Genomic DNA, 869 nt, shown 5'->3' on the forward strand with positions numbered 1-869 from the left:
GAAAAAGAGAAAAAGAGAAAAAAAACAAAAGACAGATAGAAGCAGAACGAGATAGATAAGGAGACAGAAAGAAAAAAAAAATAAAGAGAAAGAAAATAAATAAATAAATAAATAAATAAATAAATAAAGAGACAAACCCTGCAGCAGCAGCAGATACAGCGAGAACGCCAACAGCAGGGAGAGACCAAAGCGAAGCACTTTCGGTGTCTGCAGCTCCACTATCATATTGTGTTTCATCTGCTGCTGCTGCTGCTGTTTCTGCTGCTGCTGCTGCTGCTGCTGCTGGGTTTTGCCGCTCTGCTGCTGCTGCTGCTGCTTTTGCTGCTGCTGCTGCTGCTGCATCTGCTTCTGCTGCTTTCGATTGAGTGAAGCAACGGGCAGATAGCAGCGCGCAGCAGCGAGGGTAAGGCCTCATACTGCTTTGCTGCTGCAGCAGCAGCCTTGCTGCTGCAGCATGGCGCAGCAGCGTCATTGCTGCTGCTGCGCTTCCTCCCCTTTCTTTTGCTGCTGATGTTGCTGCTGCTGTTTATCTTGCTGCTGCTGATGCTGCTGCTGCTGACACTGCTGCTGTCGGCCCCGCTGGTGCTACTGCTGCTGTTGTTCCGCTGCTGCTGCTGCTTTTGATCCTGCTGCTGCTGCTGCCGCTGCTGCTGCTGCTGCTGCTGCTGCGCTTGCTGCTGTTGCTGTTGCTGTTGTCGCTGCGGCTGCTGGCGTTGCTTCTATCTTCGATGCTGCTGGAGCTGCTGCTGTTGTTGAACTTGCGTTGCTGCTATTGTGTGGTTGCTGCTGCTGCTGCTGCTGCAGCTGCTGCTGCTGCTGCTGCTGCTGCTGTAGAAGCGCCCGCGGCGCAGCGCTGGCGACGGGCGTTT

General features: G+C 53.3%; 1 protein-coding gene across 1 annotated transcript in view; it reads right to left on the reverse strand.

The window, feature by feature from the left end:
• Nucleotides 1–472, reverse strand: part of EMH_0065070 (phosphoglycerate mutase family protein, putative) — a gene marked incomplete at both ends in the record, with an annotated part of 3,846 nt that extends 3,374 nt beyond the window's left edge. Inside the window, one exon of the mRNA XM_013498334.1 lies at nucleotides 199–472. Within this exon, the coding sequence (XP_013353788.1) occupies nucleotides 199–472 (274 nt within the window). The remainder of the gene's footprint in view (nucleotides 1–198) is intronic.
• Between the last annotated feature and the right edge of the window lie 397 nt (nucleotides 473–869).

Source organism: Eimeria mitis, genomic scaffold (assembly GCF_000499745.2).
Source record: "Eimeria mitis Houghton genomic scaffold, Emh_scaff3342, whole genome shotgun sequence".
Lineage (NCBI taxonomy): Eukaryota > Apicomplexa > Conoidasida > Eucoccidiorida > Eimeriidae > Eimeria > Eimeria mitis.